Raw genomic sequence first — 16779 nt, 5'->3', positions numbered from 1 at the left:
TTTTCTGTGTCTAACTCAAGATCCGGGGACAGAAATTTTATACTGCGTATCTCCCATAAATCCAACTGTGATTTGGCACTAGTGGAATAAAAACAAATTTTAATTAATAATTAATCGTTTCCTTTGACCCTAAAATATTCATCATTTAAACCTGTACTGCAGGATATCCGGCACAACGAATGGTACATTGGAGAATACAGTCGCCAGGCAGTGGAAGAGGCATTGATGAAGAAGAACAAGGTAATGGCTTCTCCAGGGCCCATCACATTGTTTCTGTAGTAATCCTATGGTTTTCTGCCCATAGGTCACAGGATGTAACAAGCAGTGCGCTTTGATGTAGTTCCTGCCTCACCCTGTATTTCTCAGTGTTGGGGAGGTTGTCGTTGAAAGTGGGCTTTCAAACAGAGTTTTAGATTTGAGACTTGGTTGTACCACTTATCTGCTGCGTGACTTTCTCAAGTTCCTACATATCTGTAAATGCAGGTTTCTTTCTTTGTTAAATGAAAATAGTAAAATCAACCCTAAGGAACTATTTTGGAGATCGAATGTGGAAGCTGGGGTATAAATGGAGGTTGCAATGGAAGGTGCCATCCTTCTGCTTTGTTCAAATTTCATCTCCTTCCTACAGGTCTGCCCAAGGTACAGTTGGGTTTTTATGTCTCACTTCTTCAGGAAAGGAGCAGGGATCGTGAATGCTGTAATAGTCAGTATGTGATAGGCTATGCTGTAGTAACAAACAGCCCTGAGATCTCAGTTGCTTAGCATAACAGAACTTTATTTTTTGTTTGAGCTCCATGCTCAAGACAGGTTTTGGTGGGTAGACCCAGACTGCTAGAGGCTCCATCTCAATGTATGCTCACACCAATCACATACTGCCTCTCAACACATCCTCTCAAATTTAACATGCTGCATCTTTGCTCACATTTCATTGGCCAGAGTAAGTCCCATGACCTGACCTAACTTCAAAGAGGGTAAAAAAAGTACAAAGCTACATGTGACCAAAAAAAGAGGAAACCTGTGATATTTGTGATCAGATCAAATGACTACTGCAACCATCATCACAAATAGAAAATAGTTATTAAGCAACTACTCTACTGTGTGCAGAGAACTATACTAGATTGTTTAGAAATGGTAGAAAGGCTCTCAAGACTGATGCAACACCAAAACCTATCCTCAACTAACCAATACAATGGTCACTGCTGAATGAGGAAATACAAAAATGAATGAGTTAGTTAATTAGTGGATGGGTGAATAAATGATAGGTCCTCAATAAATTTTAATAAAGCCTAGCTTTTAGAATTAATATTAAAAAATTAAATAAGATAAATTATATGTAAGTTACTATGGTAAACAGAAAATGCTCCCCCTATCACGATATATCCACATTCTAATCCCCAATACCTGTGACTATGTCACCTTATTTGGAAAAGGAATTTGCAGGTGGGATTAAGTTAGGAATCTTGAGATAGGGAGATTATTCTGGATTATTGGGGAGGGTTTAATATAATCACAAGGGTCCCTATAAGAGAGAGGCAGCAGTATCAGAGTTAGACATAGAAGGCCACAGGTAAAGGCACAAGTGGTGGCTTCTAGAAGCCGGAAAAAACAAGGAAATGCATTTTCCCTTAGGGTTTCTAGAAAGTACACAGCTTGGCTGAGACCTTGATTTTAGCCTAGTGAGACCCATGTTGGACTTCAACCCCCAGAATTGTAAGAGAATAAATTTGTGATGTAGTCCTTTAAGTTCATAGGAATTTGTTATAGCAACAGTAGGAAATTAATACAGTTGTTAAAGTATCTTGAACATATTAGGAATTAATGAAACTATGTCATTCTCTAGATAAGGAAACCGATGCTAAGGTTTCAATTACAAGGTAGAGAAAGTGGCAGAATCTATATTCATGATCAGTCCTCTTTTCACAAAATCACAGCTGCCTCTAGTAGCCACTAGAGTTCTTTACATTCTGGAAGGGGAGTCATAGGTGGCTGGGTGGTGCCTTGGCTGGAGCACCCTCCCTTCCCTCTCCCCAGGGAATCTCATGCACAACTGACCTCTGCTGGGTCTAATGGTGGCACAGTGGTGCCAGCTCCAACCCTGTCTCTTCTTGGCTAATCAGCGGTCGGTCACACTCTCTTAGCCTCTTTCCCAAGGGAAAATAGCTCTTAGAAGACCTGCTTCCAGGAGCCCCTGTGTGGACAGTACTAGAAGGGCAATGTACATGCCACATAATATCCTTCCAGCTATGTTTGGGCACTCTCAACGCTCCCTTGCCCCATTCTCTGTGCCTGTTTCTGCCTCCTCCCAAAAAGCACTGAGAAACAGAAACTCAGTTGAATGACTTCATATTTTCCTATTTTGTTTGTCTCAGTTAGTTTTGTCAAAACGTGTTTCCCATTTATGTAAGATAATTTAATTCAAATTGCAGGATTGCCCAGATTCATTGTGACAAACTCATTGCAGAGTCTAAGATGATAAACCCCAAAACTGGCCACATGTCTTGGCCTCCTCTCCCTTTGTGATCTTTGGCAATGTTCTGTGTTTGAGTCTTTTTATTTATTTATTTTTTTCTTATTGAAGTATAGTTGATTTACAATGTTGTGTTAATTACGGCTGTACAGTAAAGTGATTCAGTTATACACATATGACACAAAAGAACCTATCTATGAAACAGAAACAGACTCAGGGACATACAGAACAGACTGGTGGTTGCTAAGGGGGAGGGGGAAGGAAGAGGGATGGAGTGGGAGGTTGGGGTTAGCAGATGTAAGCTTTTATGTATAGAGTGGATAAACAACAAGGTCCTACTGTATAGCACAGAGAACTATATTCAATATCCTATGATAAACCATAACGGAAAAGAATTTTAAAAAAAAAAGAATGTGCTTGAGCCTTAAGGCTTTAATTACAGCTGAATGTTTTTGGCAGAACAGGTTCCAGAAAATTCCTTGAATCCACTTTATGTACTTGGAGGTTGGTATATTTATAGAAAGAATTTCACCTTGACTTTCAGGTATTCCATTGATTAGCTGTGATGTGTGAGAGGATCCACTTAGACAATTAGACCCTAATTCCCTTACCTGTAAAATGGGGATAAAATACCTCCTCAAATTTTATGTAAGGATCAAATGAAATGTGTGTAAAGTGCATGGCATCTTGAGAGCAGTTTTCAGTAAACCTTAGCTGCCAGCATCATCATGGCATCACTGTAGTTTTATAGTATTGTTTATAAATTTAATATACTTATAGTATTTTTATACAGTATTATAATCATTATTATATATGTACACAAAATATCTATAAATATTAGTTATAGATATATATAAACATAGATATGAAATATATTCTATAGAGGAGATAATATATATAACAGTTATTATAAATATAAATTATCATATATAATACCTATCTATATAAAGAATAGATAGTAAGTACCACACACACCTAATTAGATTTATTCTTTATAGATTATTTATAACCACCTACACAAAAATCTATGCAATTACAGTTACAGATTTTTCAGTATTTTTCGTCATATAAATGACACAATGTAACCACAAAACTAAGCCTTGTACGTGTGTGTATGTTTAGGAGGATTGCTCCATTTCTTAGCCTTTTACGACCAGACCTTCATCTTAAGCTACTCTCCAGGGTGTGCCTGATTATTTTATATTATATTTATAGTTGGCCTATTCACAGCCCTCAGACTATTTCATACTGTTGACCTTCTTTTGGAAACCCTCGCTCTCCCCCCCTCCACTTCTATGACACTGAAGCTTCTGGGTTTCTGTCTGTCTTTGAGACATCTCCTTAGAATACTTCCTGTCTCTTCTTGCTTGCCCTGAACATCCTTTCACCTCACCTCAGCCTATATTTTCTTCTCCTTCATACAGTCTCTTCACTCATTTTGACACCAGTGACTTTGAAGCCCCACATCTGTTTTGGGGACCCTAGTCCTATATTGACATCTCCCCATGCAGAGTACCAACTTAATGCTCAAAGCCTCTCCTGCTCAAAGCCTGTGATGGCTCCCACTGTCTTTAGGATAATAACCTGAACATCAACAGAACAGGAAATGTGAACATTGGCAGATGGAGGGAGGCACCCCCAAGGAGGGAAGGAGAGGGCTATTCCATGCAGAGGGGGTGGCTTGTGCAAAAGCTGGGAACCCAAAAGCAAGATGGTGCCCCTGGGAAATGGTGGCTTGACTGGTGCCATCATCCAGGGGCTGGAGACTGCAGGAGTGACAGAGATAAAACCACAGGAGATGCCAGTGCATCTATCCTTGAACATCATGCTACGGTTGTCGGCATGTTGCTGAGGACAGCAGGGAATGTTGGAAGATTTCGAAGCAGGGGGTGTTGTAATCTGACTGGTGCACTTCTCAGAAAATTAAGAACCCTTTAGGCAAACTAACCCTCAATAAATACTTACTGAATTAAATTGAATAAAGAACTGGTTTGCCAAAAACTAAAGCCATTTGGGAATCTCAGGCATACAAGCTTCACTACTGCCACAGTTGGGAGGTTGGATTCTGATTCTGATGCCTGAGAAGATCATTGTTCTTCCTTTTGCTTCAGGATGGCACCTTCTTGGTCCGAGACTGTTCCACAAAATCCAGGACGGAGCCCTATGTGTTGGTGGTGTTTTATGGGAACAAAGTCTACAATGTGAAAATCCGCTTCCTGGAGAGGAATCAGCAGTTTGCCCTGGGGACAGGGCTCAGAGGAGATGAGGTGGGTATAACCCAATGACTTCCCTTTTCCAGGCTAAGGACAACAACACGGGGAGAACTAGGGGATGCTGGCCGAGTCACCCCCATATCCCCCTGACTACAGCACTGGAAAGAGCCACCCTGGAGGTGCAGAATGTAATCTAATCCTTCCAGCACCTTCCACAAGCATTCCCTCTCATGTCTTAGCTCATGGGACTGGCAGCCAATCCTGACCCTTCCATGCACCCTCTATCCTGCTTTGCCCATTAAAGACAACTCATTCTGTAAAACACATCTACATTCTGCCTGCCAGAAAGCCTCCACTGAGCCCCACGTTAATGCCACACTCCTTCCCCACCCATCGCTGAACTCCCACTGCAGCCATTTCTGATGACATCTGATGGCATTAGGTAGGTGTGTGTCCCTACATTGAATATGACCTCGATCACAGCATCCAGTGCTACACTGAGCATGCCTGTGCTTGGTACACATCTGCTAACGGATGGCTAGGTGAAAGAATGACTCAATTAAAGCATTAATTAATAACTGTATAAATAAATCAGAGAGAACAGGGAAAGGAGATTGATTTTCGCTGTGTTTATGCTAGGCTTGGTCTGTCTGCATTATCTTATTTTAACCCTCAACAACTCTTGGATATAATGGTCATCCCTATCTTAGATGTAGGGAAACTGAGGCTTAGAAAATTAAGTAAATGGCTAGAGATGCACAGGTAGTGAGAGGGCAAACAGAGGCTGGTCTTTCAATTCTTCTAGGAAGGAAGGAAGGAAGGAAAGAAGGGAGGGAGGGAAGGAAGGAAGGAGGGAAGGGAAAAAGGGAGGGAGGGAAAGGCAGAGTTCAAACTCTGTCACCATTTACTAAGTATGTGAGCTCAGGCCAGTCACTTAACTTCTCTGAGCTTTAGTTTCTTCAACTGTAAATGTTCTTTTCAAGTCTAGACTTCTATAATTCAGTGATTCTCCCTTAGCATCTCCAGACCTCAGTTTTATCTGTTGGTATATATTATGGGCTGAACTGTGTCCCCCTCCCAAATTCCTATGTGAAAATTCTAGACCCCAGCACCTCAGAATGTGACCGTATTTGGAGATAGGGTCTTTAAAGAGGTGACTAAGGTAAAGTGAGGTCACTAGGGTGGGCCCTGATCCAATATGAGTAGTGCCCTATGAGAAGAGGAGATTAGGACACAGACACACACAGATGTGAAGTCACAGGGAGAAAAGGGCCATTTACAAGCCAAGGAGAGAGGCCTCAGAAGAAACCAACCCTGCTGACACCTTGATCTTGGACTTCTGGCCTCCAGATCTGTGAGAAAATGAATTTCTGTCATTTAAGTCGCTCTACCCCCACCCCGGTCTGTAGTACTTTATTATGGAGGCCCAAGAAAACTGGAACTGTATGAAACCAGAACTGTTACACAAATATCTATTGTTCTTCAATAGATATCAAAATAAGGACTATTGCCAGGGCTACCAAAATGCTTCACGAAGGCATGTGTGTGAAGATTCCAGCTTAAACCCAGGGTCTGACCCAGAGTCCTTTTCTGAGACTCATATGTGGCTGGAGAGGTGTGGTCAGCACCCGCTAGGCTACCTACCATGGGATCAGTTCACCAGCCTTTGCTCCAGCCTGAGAGTGTTTTGGCATAAAGGAGAACATGAGTGAATAAATAGATTAATACATAAATCTGTCAAATATTGCCACAGTAAGAAAGGGTTACAGCCAAACTAAAAAGAGAAGTAGCCAATTTTTTCTTTTGTGATGAGGATTAGTGAGTTAATGAATGTAAAACACTCAGAACACTGATTACTGACATATCGGTAAATGTTAGTTATGATTTTTTTCATTATTATCACTGAGTCATGGCAATAACTAAAACATGGTTCCCCTTAGGTCCAGATATATATGGCTAATGGAATTTCCAGCTCAGTATCCCTTTATCCTTCTGTATTTTCTTCCAGCTCATAGACGTTCTCATTTAAAAAAAACCAAAAAGCTTTTTTCCCAACAAGCCATACTTTGGTCTGCTTATAAAAGAGAAGAAACAGTGACCCTGTGATAACTTCCTAATAGTGTTGAATCAGATTGCCAGCCAGTTCACTGCAGGCCTCAGCCGGTTGTCATAAAGATAGCCCCTGGATTAGATCACCAGCTTTCAGGTGAGCTGCTCTAATTATTGTCACCAAGGACCCCTTAAGAATTCAAATGCCTATGTATAATTGACTCACTTTGCTGTACACCTGGAACATTGTAAATCAACTATACTTCAGTTAAAACATTAAAATTAAAAAAATAAAATAGACATCACTTTCCTAGATTTTTATATGTGTAGTATTTTTAGGCCAAAAATATTGTAATATTTTGAGATTTTTTTTCTCAATCTAAATAAATTTTCATTTATATAAACCTAAAAAAAAGAAAAAAAAAAGAATTCAAATGCCTATTTTGACACTTTTTGTGTTATCATGGAATTTTCTCCTCTCATGCAACCCCCAAGCAAGAGTCTCCTTTTCATATGTTTATTTAACACTTACATACGTTTATTATGCACAGGCACTGTCCTGTGCAGTTAACAATTATTAATTAACTTGATCGTTTAATCCCATAGCAACCCTGTGGGGTAGGTGCTGTTGATACATTTAACAGATGGTGAAATTGAGGCACAGAAATGTGAAGTAACTGGCCCACAGCCACAGCTAGTACATGCCAAAGCTGGGGTTTAATATAGTCTGCAAAAATATTGACTTTCTCACATAGTCTCAGATAGCATCATAGCAAATGCGAATGATCCCCAGCCCATTTGAAAACAGCCCAGAGCTTCAGTTGAAAAAAAGCTAAGATTTCCATGGATCTTACTGTGTGCCAGGCCCTGGGTGAAAAATCACAATTTACAGGTAGTTCTTCCTGCCTCCCTTCTGAACAAGCCGTGCCCTGGTGTAAGAGGGAGATGATCTAGATTGTTCTCAGCTCCTGCACACCTTTCACAGTTCGAGCCCTTTGCCTTGCTGAGGAAGAATCTCCCATCTCTAAGAAAAGATAAAGAATTTGCTACAGCAAGTCTCTGCTAAATGCAAGCCAGGTACTAGCTACTTCATCTGGTGTTTGAATAAAGAAGTAGCATCTTAGTCCAACTCTGCAGGAGAAACGTAATGAGGCACAGGGTTTTCAAGGATAATTTTGATTTCCTGTGGCTTTTTGATTGTCTTTCAAACTTTAGACTTTATCCCCACATACAATTCAGTGACACCTATTCCAAGGGAGGTATTCTGAGTGTAAGATGAGATGCTGTAAAGAGAGTGCCAGATACATAGAGGCAGGTGCTAAGTATCATTTCTCTCTTAAATGATACCCTAAAGCCCTTTCACTGGGTCTGTGTGTCCCGGACACAGATGAAAAGCTCACATGGAGCCATGAAAGTTGCAGGAGAAACCTGGACGGGTTCCCTGGGAAGGCACAGCTTGTCAACACCTGTCACAAGCACAGAAGGCCAGCAAATCCACACATGCCTGCAAAGAATGAGCCTGGGAAGGTCCATTTTGCTGTATATTATAAATTTGGGTCATTCTGCTAGCCAGGTGGCTAGAAACTCGTGTCTGAATTTAGATTCAGGGAGCACCCAGTATATTAGTTTTCTGGGATTGCTGTAACAAAATGCCACAAAATTGGTAGCTTAAAACAATAAATATGTATTCTTTTGAAGTTCTGGAGTCTAGAAATCTGAAATCAAGGTATTGACAGGCCACCCTTCTTCTGGAGTCTCTGGGGAAAGATCCTTCCAGCCTCTTCCAGCTTCTGGTGGCTGTCAGCAAACTGTGGCTTTCTTGGCTTGTGGCCATATCACTCTGATCTCTGCCTCTGAGGTCACACGCCTTCTCCTCTTCTCCATGCGAATCTCCCTCTGTTTCTATCTTATGAGGATTCAGGTGGTTGCTTTTAGAGATAACCTAGGATCAGCCCCTCTCTCAAGACCTTCCTCCCAAGATACTTAATGTAATCCTAACTTTGCCATGTAAAGTAATATTCACTCTTTTGCTTAGAAGGTCATATTCACAGCTTCCAGGAATTAGGACATGGCATATCTTTTGGAGGCCACCTTTCAGCCCGGGTCTCTCATTTGTTCAGTTTTGGGGCCAAGCCTTAATTTTATGCCTACATTAAGCTAGATTCAATGCTTCATTCTGAGGACACAGAGCAGAGCAAGGCAGAGTCCCTGCCATCCAGGGGATACTCTGTTAATCTGTGCCCATCTATGCACGCACCTATTTATCACCTGGTAGAACACTGGCGGCTCTGGACCAGCCAGCAGGGCACCTGCTTGTTAATAACCTGCAGAGCTTTACCTGCTGCCAAGTTTTGGAAATCACATTTCTCAACATTTCTGTGGAGTCTAGTAGAAGCGAGCAATTTTAATCGGGCCGTTCCTTGTCCTGCAAATGTTTGTGATAAGTTGCTAAAAAATTATGATATACGTTTAGTTGATAAATTCAAGTTCAAAGACTAGGAAGCAGAGACAATTAACCAATGAGTTTATTTCTCACTTCCCTGGTCTGCTTCTCTCTCCTCCTTCTGTCTTTGCACCTCTCTAGCTTCCTCTTTTTCTCTTTTCTTCTTTCACTCCCATGTGTGTATCCAAACAGATTGATTAAGCTTTCTGGCAGTGAAACATTGCCTATCATTGGTATTTAGGGCAATCACAAAAGGTTTAAACAAATTTTAAGATCTAATATTAGGATGGTATTTGCTGTCCTCCTGAAAAAAGGAATTTAATATAAAAGTAAGACCGTAATTATAATCTTTTTAAAAATTATCTTTAGGGTAATATACCAGTTGTTAGCCTATCACTAGAAGTCAGTAATAAGAAATGACAGAATAACTTATTTATTCCTTCCTTGCTTGCTTCCCACTACTTGTTAAAATTACACTTTCATATAAAATATCATCCCTGCAGTTATTATAAATAATTAGTATTGAGTTCACTATTTTGGGACCATCCTAAAGAAAACAGGACTGAGATTACAAAGCAAGATTAATCTTTTTCCCTCTAAAGATTAATCCCAGGATAGAGAATTTCCTTTGTGCCATGTGGGTTACCCGATTTTGTAGAAGAGTTCTGCATGGAAAATCTCTTTTCATAAATTATTTTTTGTTTCAAGTATGAAGAAAGAGAAAGAAAATTCTGTCCTTAATTTATGACTAGAAATGAAATACAAAAATGTCCTTCCTTTCTTCCTAAAGGCTTACAATGAGAGTCTATAAGCTTCTACAGTGATTTCATGGCTCTTTCATCATGTTCTTGGCAAACTTGGAAGGGAGGAGGTCATAGCAATGACTGACATTTACTGAGCAGTCACTGCAGAAAGAGCTCCCTCCTAAATGCTGTGTAGGTCAACTCAATTAACCCTCACAATGACCCTCAGAGGTAGGTCCTAATATTACCATCACTGTTCCTAGAGAGAGAAACTGAGACAGAGAGTGTAAGAAACTTGCCCAAGGACACATCGCTAGTGGGTGGGAAAGCCTTGCTTGGAACTCAGGCATTTGGGCTCCACAGCCCTCCACTTACAACTACTGTAGCAGAACAATTACTGTCCCTGCTGGACAACCACCTTACCTTAGCATCACTAGTATTGATTGTGTACTTACTAGGGGTGGTCAAATAGGTTATCTCATTGAAAACTCTGCCACAGATCCAGTATCGGGCTCAGAGGGGCAAGTTACTTACAGATTTAATCAGGACTCTTTTCAGATGAAAAGACAAAACCAACTCAATGAGCTTAAGGGTGTGGGCGGAGGTTTGTTGACTCAGTTCCCAAGAAGAACAGGAATGGAATGGATGCAGGGACTGGTCGATGTCAGGAAGGCCCCAGGAGGACTGTGTGAGGTTCTCAAGCCCCAGGTTGATTATTTCCACAGCAAATTAACCCTAAATGAAATGATCTATCTGGACAGGGAATTACTTTCTGTCTGTCCCCGCCTGAACGCAATGCATGAATCTCCATGAGGACATGGACCTTGACAATCTCATTCCCTCTTGAGTATCCCTCAGGCTTGCAAACATTTCTGTGCTGGGCAGAGGGAGGATGTACAAAACTAAAGAGAATCAAAGTCGTCCCCAGTGCAGATCCCTCCTTCAGGCTGCATCATCTGGACACTGCTCTGTTGGAACAGTGGGTTCACAAGCCATAAGCAAAGCTGCATCAAGGAAGAAACTGATACACGTCCAGAAAAAACAGATTGCATTCCTGGTCCTGCCCTCTGGCTGTGTAACAAGTGAAGCAAGTCACTCTTCACTCTGAGCTGCAGTTCCCTTGGCTCTTCAGGGAAGGTCCATTCTTCCTTCCCTGTTCACTTCACAGTGTTGCCCTAAGTTACAAGAGGCAGGTCGTGCAAGCTCTTTCTTCCTGATCATCTCCAAATAGCCCCTTCCAAGAACTCAGCCAAACTCATCAGAATTCTTATCTGTGCCCACATGTTCTCAACACCTGTACACTCGTCTTCCTCTGCTCTTAGGATCTTTAAACCCACCTTGTCCACTTGACTCACCCAGAATGTGTAGCCCATTTCAAGTCTGTATCTTCCACAAAGCACTTCCTGATTCCCCTACACTTGAAATCATCTTACTTTCCATTAAATCACCCCAGCACTTTATCTGTACATCTCTAGAAACATAAAAGTGTAATGATTCACTGTCACCTCATTATTTCACAAGAAGCCCAGGGAAGGAACCTAAGTTGGCCAAGAACTACCAGGAGCCCTGTGGTCCTGTGGTCATCAGTATTCTTTCTTTTTTTTTTTTAATTAATTTATTTTATTTTTGGCTGTGTTGGGTCTTCGTTTCTGCATGCCAGCTTTCTCTAGTTGGGGTGAGCGGGGCCTCCTCTTCGCTGCTGTGCGAGGGCTTCTCACTGCGGTGGCTTCTCTTGTTGCGGAGCACAGGCTCTAGGCGCGCAGGCTTCAGTAGTTGTGGCTCATGGGCTCTAGAGTGCAGGCTCAGTAGTTGTGGCACACGGGCTTAGTTGCTCTGTGGCATGTGGGATCTTCCCGGACCAGGGCTCCAACCAGTGTCCTCTGCATTGGCAGGCAGATTCTTAACCACTGCGCCACCAGGGAAGCCCATCAATATTCTTTCTGATCAGTCTAGAATGCTTTAGAACAAGAGGGGTGTACAGGAGAGAGATTTCACCACAGACCTTTCCCATTAATTTACGAAGTGAAGGTCAAGCACTGATCTTCTAGATTTTAGTATGTCACAGTTGGGGACAAGGTAAGGGAGGCACCAGGGATTCTCTGTGGCTGACTGCTGTGTAATTAACCCATCCGAACTGCTTACGGTAGGAACATGTAACCACAGAGTGGAGCTTGTCCAGTGTAACCTGAATCTGGTGAACATTCCGTGGGTGGGAAGTTTCGAGAGCTGCGGAGGGCTCACTTTTGGTCACCTTCGTTACCTTAATCTTATCACTGATCCTTCAAGGGCTTCTTTGTCACATCCATTTAAAAAAAAACCAAAAACATAAAAACATTTTCTGATACCCCTTTACAATCTAAAAAACATTAAATGAGTTAACCTCTTCCCTAAATAAAACGAAGCATGTTAGGCTGTACTTTAATCGACAGACACAAAGGTACCTAAATTTTCATTAACTTTCTCTTCTGTGTTTCAGAAGTTTGATTCAGTGGAAGACATCATCGAATACTACAAGTATTTTCCTATTATACTCATTGATGGGAAGGATAAAACTGGGATCCACAGGGAACAGTGTTACCTGACTCAGCCCCTCCCTCTCAACAGACACTTCTCATTTATGTAGCCTGGTCTTTGTTTCATCTTCAGTTCAGTGGATCCAATGCCTCTTTCATTTTTTTCCTTTATTTCAAAAGATTATTTTCTGTGGTTTCAAGGGATTACTTCTCTGACTCTGTAGAAAAGAAAAACATTCTATCATGGAAATTGGAAAATCAATTGTGGTTTTGAAAGCTCTAATTGCAGAAGAAATATTTATAAGATGCAAAAATAAAAACTGGCTTTTAAAAAATATCTTCTAAAGAAAAAAACAAAAACATGGTCCTTATGCTCATGTTACAGATGAGCAGCAAAGGTTACAGGAAGCTATTGCTTCAATGTTTGCAGCTGGCAACTGACAAGTCTAGGTAAGAGTCCCAAATCTATGATCTTTATAGGACTTGGTGCTGCCTTTCTTTATTTCAAAATTGTTTGGACTTGTGAATTTACAATGTTTTCATGATTCCTTATGCTAAAGATGTTGGTGAATGTTAGCTCTATTTTATTTATAATTCTGGAAATTCAATTTTAGGGAAGGATGTGGTATGGAAAAACAAATCACTTGTGAACACCACTTGAAAGACAAAAATCAGAAATATTTTTAGTATGGTGTGAAATGGCCATAGGACCATCTCCAGCCTACTCTGTTCAGAGTAGCTTTAAGCTCAGTGGAATTAGCAAATTCATAGAAAGGGAGTAAGCTTAAGCCTGAGTGAAAGTATAAATTTTTAATTCCATTTGTGGACTTCCATTCAAAGGAAAAGAACTGTCCTCGAATTAGTGCTAGTATCTTGCAGGAACTTTACACATGTCATGATATTGCCCCCACTCAAAGCTAAGAGGATTACATTTTATTCCTGTTTCACAACACAGATGAGGAAACAGGCTCAAAGACGTCATTGATCTTACTCAATATAAGAAGAGATCCCAGATTTTTATCCATGTGCCTAGTTTCATCCAAGCATATCTTCCCAGGTACATTCTCTGCCCTAGGGAATTTTATAATCAAGTTGAAAAGTTAAATTTAAAAGAGACAGAGAGAAACAATTTGAAAATGCTGATTTACCCACGTTAAAATATATAAATAAACAAACTCTTGGAGTTGTGTAAAGTTTAAAAACAAAAAAGTGCTGATTGAAATTAATAGTACACAATGATTTCAAATGTTTCCAAAGCCTACATGTGAAATATATGGAGTATTTCTGTAATGTAGCTTTAATGCAGAAGTAAAGCCAGAAAGAATGAGAAGGCAAGAGATATCAATGAAAACAATAAAAATGAAGCCCAGGACCAGCATAGAAACAGACTCTGCAGAGAGGACACAGGCTTGAGGGCAGAAAGAATATGACCCTCACCCTAAAAAGTTATTGAAAGATTACAGATGACTCTGATGCACTTCTCACGGGGGCCATGCCATTCAATGCTGTGTTCTCAAGAAATGTTTCAGAGTTTCCTCAGGCACTGTTGTTGTTAAAGTCCATGAATATCAGGTGGTGGTTAGCATTGTATGAGGCTTACATTTTAAAAAATGCTTTATCACCTATTATTCATAAGTGCATGAGATGATGATAAAGGAAAAAGAAGTAGAGCCATCTTAAAATGCTCACAATGCTTATACATATGAAAATCTCTGGAAAGAAATATAACATTCATAATAGTGACAGAGGATTGGGCTTTGGGGGGCCACGTTAGTTGAGTCTTCTGGAACTCAGATGCCAAGACAAGAGTTACAAGTGCTAATATTTATTGGAGGCAATGCCTAAGAAAGATCAAGGGAAGATGGAATAGGAATAGACAGGAGAGCCTTCAGGCTATGATGTAAGTCTGACACCTGTGAGAGGAACAGGGAAGGAGAGAGGAATGGGCAGGAAAAGCATCAGACTGAGATGCGGCTCTGGGAGAGGCTTGGCCAGCCCATTGGTGAGATCCAGAGCAAAGACTGCCCACAGAGGAGAGTGCCCTGTGTTGTGCAGAAATGGCCAGGTCTTAGTCACCATTATGCCAAGTCATTGCCAGAGGCTGCCCAGGAAAACATGACCTTCACATGCTCTGGGAGACCCAGAAGGTGCTATAGCTGCAGGCCGACAAATAACTTTTTGATCAGCATTGTTCTTATTTCAAGAGAGATTCAAGGGGCCCACCTCCATGTCTGCCACAGTGACATTCTAATTTTCAGTGTTGATTGTAATAAGGACATTTTGCTTGTAATTGATTACTAAAGAATAAGAATATATAAATGTCAATTGTACTTGATTTTTACAACAATTCTGTAAAGAAGGCAGGGCAGGTATTCATAACCCATTTTATAATTGAGGAAACTATGTCTCCTTGGCCAAAATCTTAGAGTGACATACTTGTGGCTGGAACCAAGGTCTGCATACACAATTTTTCTGTTTAGTGTCTAGATGGTCATTGAATCTGTAATTGAAAGTCCAGTGATTTGGGCTTGGCATATGCCTAAATTCCAAAGAGTTTTAATCCCTTCTCAACCATTATTTCATTTTCAGTTGTGAAGTGTCTCTTGCCTTGGCTCAATATAGTAGTGGAATTTCACCTTAATCTGATTATAGCATCTATTCATTCAAGATATTTCATTTGACTAAATAACTTCCATTCTGGATCAGTTTATATCTTCCTCATATTTAATAATATCTTGTCATAAGCACTTGTTTGTGTACTGCATATGTATTCATTACTATGCATTCTTGTAGATATTAGAATAATAGCAGTGAATTGAGTGGGAGAAACAGACAACAAATAAGTATACAATGAATAAGACAATCTTAAGTTGGTTTCCCATTACTTTGTTGTATTTCCTTAACACTTATCACTAAGTGCTTGTGAGCAGGGCCAATATTAGATATTTTGATGAAGCTCATTGAATTGGCTTTAAAAAGTTTTGAACCAGAAAATTTTTAATTTTCCCAAAGTTACTTGGAAAACTGCCTCTCTTGGGGGTATGTGTGTGTGAATAACCATGTCATAGCTGAAATGAATTAAATCTTCTCTTCAAATTACTATAGAGGAATCAAATTTTACCCCATTGCCAAATTTAGTTCATTGCCGTGTGTGTGTATGTGTGTGTGTGTACACATACACGCATTTTTTTACAAGATAGTCTATGCAGTATATGATTACCACTATATTTCTGTATCTACTTTTTTATCCTGATTATTTGTTCTAGCTAAGCACATTTCCTTACTTTTTTTGCACATTATGGCTCTAACTTAAATGAAAGCAAATAAGTAATTAAATGTCATAATATATCTGAAACTGAGTATTAAAATAAATTTAAAATACAGTTTAATTTTGTTTGAGTCATGCTCTATTACCTCTAAAGCCCTTTTGAAATCAAATTTTGGGTTAATTTATGACAAAGTTTCTTGAACAATTTTTGACATACAAGCATATGCTGGATTTGGGAGATAAAGGCCAAAAAGACCCAATCCCTGTGCTAGAGAGCTAAGAGCCTAGCAGGCAAGATACACATATAATTAAAATCATGCAGTGCAGAATAATAGATTTGGTAATTCTCTCCGTTGTACCACCATCGCATTGGTAGGCCTGGATGTGTGGGGGAGGGTGTAATCAGGGAAAACTGCCCAGGGGAGGTGTCTAAGTAGAGAGCTAAAGGATGGTCCTAGACTGCAAGCTTTAGAATTACAAAAACCTTGTCAGTCTGTTTTTGAGCACTCTTATCTTTAGGGCACTATTCTAGGTCATTCTTATACTACTGAAGCAGTGACTACCTGTTGAATGGGTAAGTGAACACAATAGAAATAGAGGTAGCTTCCCTGGGGAAAGAACAGATGACTTATTAAGTGGCTCTGGGGAAATTTCAGCTATTAGTTGGAACCCTGTAGTGTAGGTACCTGACAATTAGCTTTTTTGATTGTAATGTAAGTGCCTGACATTAAGCGTTTGACTGCTGAGGCATCCATTGCAAAGACATCCATCTTGGAAAGAACACATTGCCATCTACACAACTAGATAAAGAGCCAGGCTGCCCCACGCATGAGTCCCCCTTATTGGAAAGCTCTGGTGAGCCTAGATAACTGACTGACCCACTGCTTGCTTTTCCCTTCCTGTGCTTTAATTCCTGCTCTTATGTTTAATTTCACCAATAAAGAGTGAACCCTCAAAACCCCAGCACCCCACCATCAACCCCAATAAAGGCAGAGAGAGCACCAGTGAAACAGGAGGGAAGGGGGCAGGGCACAACCTTTAAAAGAATGGTATAGCCATAGTACATGACAAAGACTGGTTAGA

At 40.4% G+C, this 16779-nt stretch overlaps 1 protein-coding gene across 9 annotated transcripts in view; it reads left to right on the top strand.

The window, feature by feature from the left end:
* The window catches only part of CLNK (cytokine dependent hematopoietic cell linker), a 187577-nt gene extending 171737 nt beyond the window's left edge, over nt 1-15840 (top strand). For 5 of the 9 annotated variants that reach the window (XM_089911668.1, XM_089911669.1, XM_089911671.1 and 2 more), the window contains 3 exons: nt 163-240; nt 4579-4734; nt 12392-15840. In XM_089911668.1, the coding sequence (XP_089767794.1) occupies nt 163-240; nt 4579-4734; nt 12392-12538 (381 nt within the window). In that variant the 3' untranslated portion in view covers nt 12539-15840. The remainder of the gene's footprint in view (nt 1-162; nt 241-4578; nt 4735-12391) is intronic. The other 4 variants (XM_022567008.3, XM_022567007.3, XM_022567006.3 and 1 more) reach the window with 1 other exon arrangement.
* Nucleotides 15841-16779: the final 939 nt, after the last annotated feature.

This window comes from Delphinapterus leucas, chromosome 5, assembly GCF_059928025.1.
Source record: "Delphinapterus leucas isolate spDelLeu-1000000601 "Yukka" chromosome 5, BTC_Dleu_Yukka2, whole genome shotgun sequence".
In the NCBI taxonomy this organism is placed as follows: domain Eukaryota; kingdom Metazoa; phylum Chordata; class Mammalia; order Artiodactyla; family Monodontidae; genus Delphinapterus; species Delphinapterus leucas.
The sequence above is the reverse complement of the archived record's forward strand: the minus strand, read 5'-3'. Positions and strand labels throughout refer to the sequence as shown.